The 2,500-nt window shown below is 38.6% G+C and overlaps 1 protein-coding gene across 3 annotated transcripts in view; it reads right to left on the reverse strand.

The window, feature by feature from the left end:
• Positions 1 to 636: 636 nt before the first annotated feature.
• Positions 637 to 2,500, reverse strand: part of dnah7 (dynein, axonemal, heavy chain 7) — an 81,232-nt gene continuing 79,368 nt past the window's right edge. For all 3 annotated transcript variants that reach the window (XM_027010040.3, XM_081720520.1, XM_081720519.1), the window contains exon 65: positions 637 to 1,753. In XM_027010040.3, coding sequence (XP_026865841.3) covers positions 1,547 to 1,753 — 207 coding nt within the window. In that variant the 3' untranslated portion in view covers positions 637 to 1,546. The remainder of the gene's footprint in view (positions 1,754 to 2,500) is intronic.

A 2,500-nucleotide genomic window follows, 5' to 3' on the forward strand; every position in this document is an offset into this window, starting at 1 on the left:
ATTCACTTCAGTGTAGATCTTGGTCAGTCTCGTACATCAGATGTGCTTAATTTGATCAGAATTTTCGTGAGGTAAATGGAATACTTTCTATTTTACATTCTGCTGCTAAATGGAGGAAGGCTAACACTGAGTGTTTAAACATTTGGTTCATTTTAATTTTACTTTTCATTATTTGTGTAACTTGGAACAATAAAGCCTGTGAGGTCTACTTTTCTTTGGTGCAGTGATCTAAACATAATCTCATGATTTCAGTGCCTAAGATTCAGAAAATGTCAGTGAGATTCCAGATGCAGATTAATCCAAAAAGGTAAATGTGGTTAGGTTAAACAGACTTGTAGAACATAATGAAAAGACGATGAGCTGCCCAAGGATGTTGCAGAGTAAAATGGATGTTTATGTTTGAGTTTGCACTTGAGGTTGGACAGCTAGTTTTTCACTGAGCAGCTGTTTGCCCCAGGGTTTACCTCCAAGACCAAGTATTGGTCTGGTTTCATTTAGTTTGTCCTTTTTTTCTCAATAATTGCTTCTGTTAACAAAACTTGGGTGTATAAATGTTCTCACCACATTTGCCATTCTTGCTGATTGTGTGCATTCCCCCATCAAAAGAGGAAAATAAAGGTTGCAAAAAGTCATTCCTTTGTTACAGTGATTTTATGTAAGCTGCAAGTCATTAGTCACAGTTTGTCAATGTCAGCCTAACAGACCTCAGATCAGTTCTCATTGTACAATATGCAAGACATTAAGTACCTGTTTTGTCTAAAGTGCATGTTTGCCATTATTTTATATATATATATCTATATCTCCAATGCCATAACCTGGCACAGTATACAGAAACAACTGTATGGGTTGTAACCTCTGAGGTAAAAGTGGGATGCACCCCGAAGGTGGTGGAGAATTATCCTGGGGGCTTCTAGATACAGACAGACAAAATGGTAATGCCTAACCAGCCAGACACAGTAGTGCAAAACAACAGAAGAGGGCCATAGTGATACATGTAGCAATCCAAAGAGATAGCAACATCAGGAACAAGGAACACAAAAAGCCTGAGAAATACCAAGAGCTGAGAGAAGACCTGAAAAAGATGCTCCAGTAGTAATCGGAGTCTGTGACCCCCAAACTGGGAAACTGGAAGAATGGCTCTGACAGATCCCAGGTACAACATCCCAGATCTCCATCCAGAAGAAGGCAGTCCTGGGAACAGCCAAGATATTGCTACACAGGAAGCTCCCTGGCTTCTGGTAAAGGACCAGGAAATGAACAAAGGAAAAAAGAGAGCCCGGAGGAGACCGATTGGATATCCCAAGTATAATTAACATTATAATGAATGTTATAGATTCATAGGTCCATATGCAGTAAAATACTTCAGAAATGATAGGTTGTAACAGTATTAATAAGGTTGTTTAATGCATGGTGTTATGAAAGGATAGCTAGCAGTATTAATAATAGTGTTTAATACAGTGTTGAGGACGGAGGTATTGATAGTGTTTAATGCAGTGTTGAGGAGGGAACTGTTAACAGTTGTATGTAATGAACAGAGCTAAGGAGGCTAGGAGTTTAGCTGACACAGCAGTGCTACACCACGACGGATCCAGTGCTCAGGAGGCACGGCGGAACTGAGGGTCATAGCGATGACATAGTTTGTGGAGTGGCCTGTGGTCGACAGGGTTCCACGTCTCTCACTGGTCTTATACACAGGAGAGATGTAGCACAGCTGCTGGGGGATGTCCTGCTTCTTCATGGGCTTCAGCCAAATCTACAAAGGTGACAAGTACTAGATATTACACACCTGTAAACCCTTTGATATTATAAACATGTTCTATTTGAGGTTACAATATAAAATCTTGGAATAGGAATGGGTAAAGCAGAAGCCAACATTGTGTCAAATTCCCTCATGGTAAATACCATTATCAAACAAAATAAACCTGTGATGAACATTTAAAGGTTTAAGGTTGAATGTCTCACAGATGATTCAATGACCAGATGTTGTTTGCAGCAATACACCAAAGATATGTCGTAGGTTTTATGAAAATCAATGTAATTTGGGACCAAAAAACTATCAAATTATAGTAGTACAGAAAAAAAAAGAGATAACCCACGTGTTTAATCAGGGGTACAGGCACATCACCCCAAAAATTAGCTCATGGAATAATTAGCAGTCTAAAAAATGTGCACTTTAAAAGTTTATACTACATATAATAAAATGTTCTGTTCTGTGTTGTTGTCCCTTCCTCAAATGCCACAATTAATTCCCCTTAATATCTGACTTCATGCACTATTCATACTCTTCTCTTAATACAACAGTCACACAGTATTTTGTATAAACACTTAATTAGAATCCTCCCAATCACAGTATAAAATAGATAAAACCTTCTGCACTGGTATGAGTTTTACTGAAATGCCTTTGTTATTTTGGAAGTGTCAAGATAAAACTGGGAACATAAAAGCCAAATCGCAAGAGCTCTCCTGGGTCACGCCAAGCATAATTTATCATTCCGATGCT

Source organism: Electrophorus electricus, chromosome 9, assembly GCF_041902795.1.
Source record: "Electrophorus electricus isolate QZ-2024a chromosome 9, ASM4190279v1, whole genome shotgun sequence".
Classification (NCBI taxonomy): domain Eukaryota; kingdom Metazoa; phylum Chordata; class Actinopteri; order Gymnotiformes; family Gymnotidae; genus Electrophorus; species Electrophorus electricus.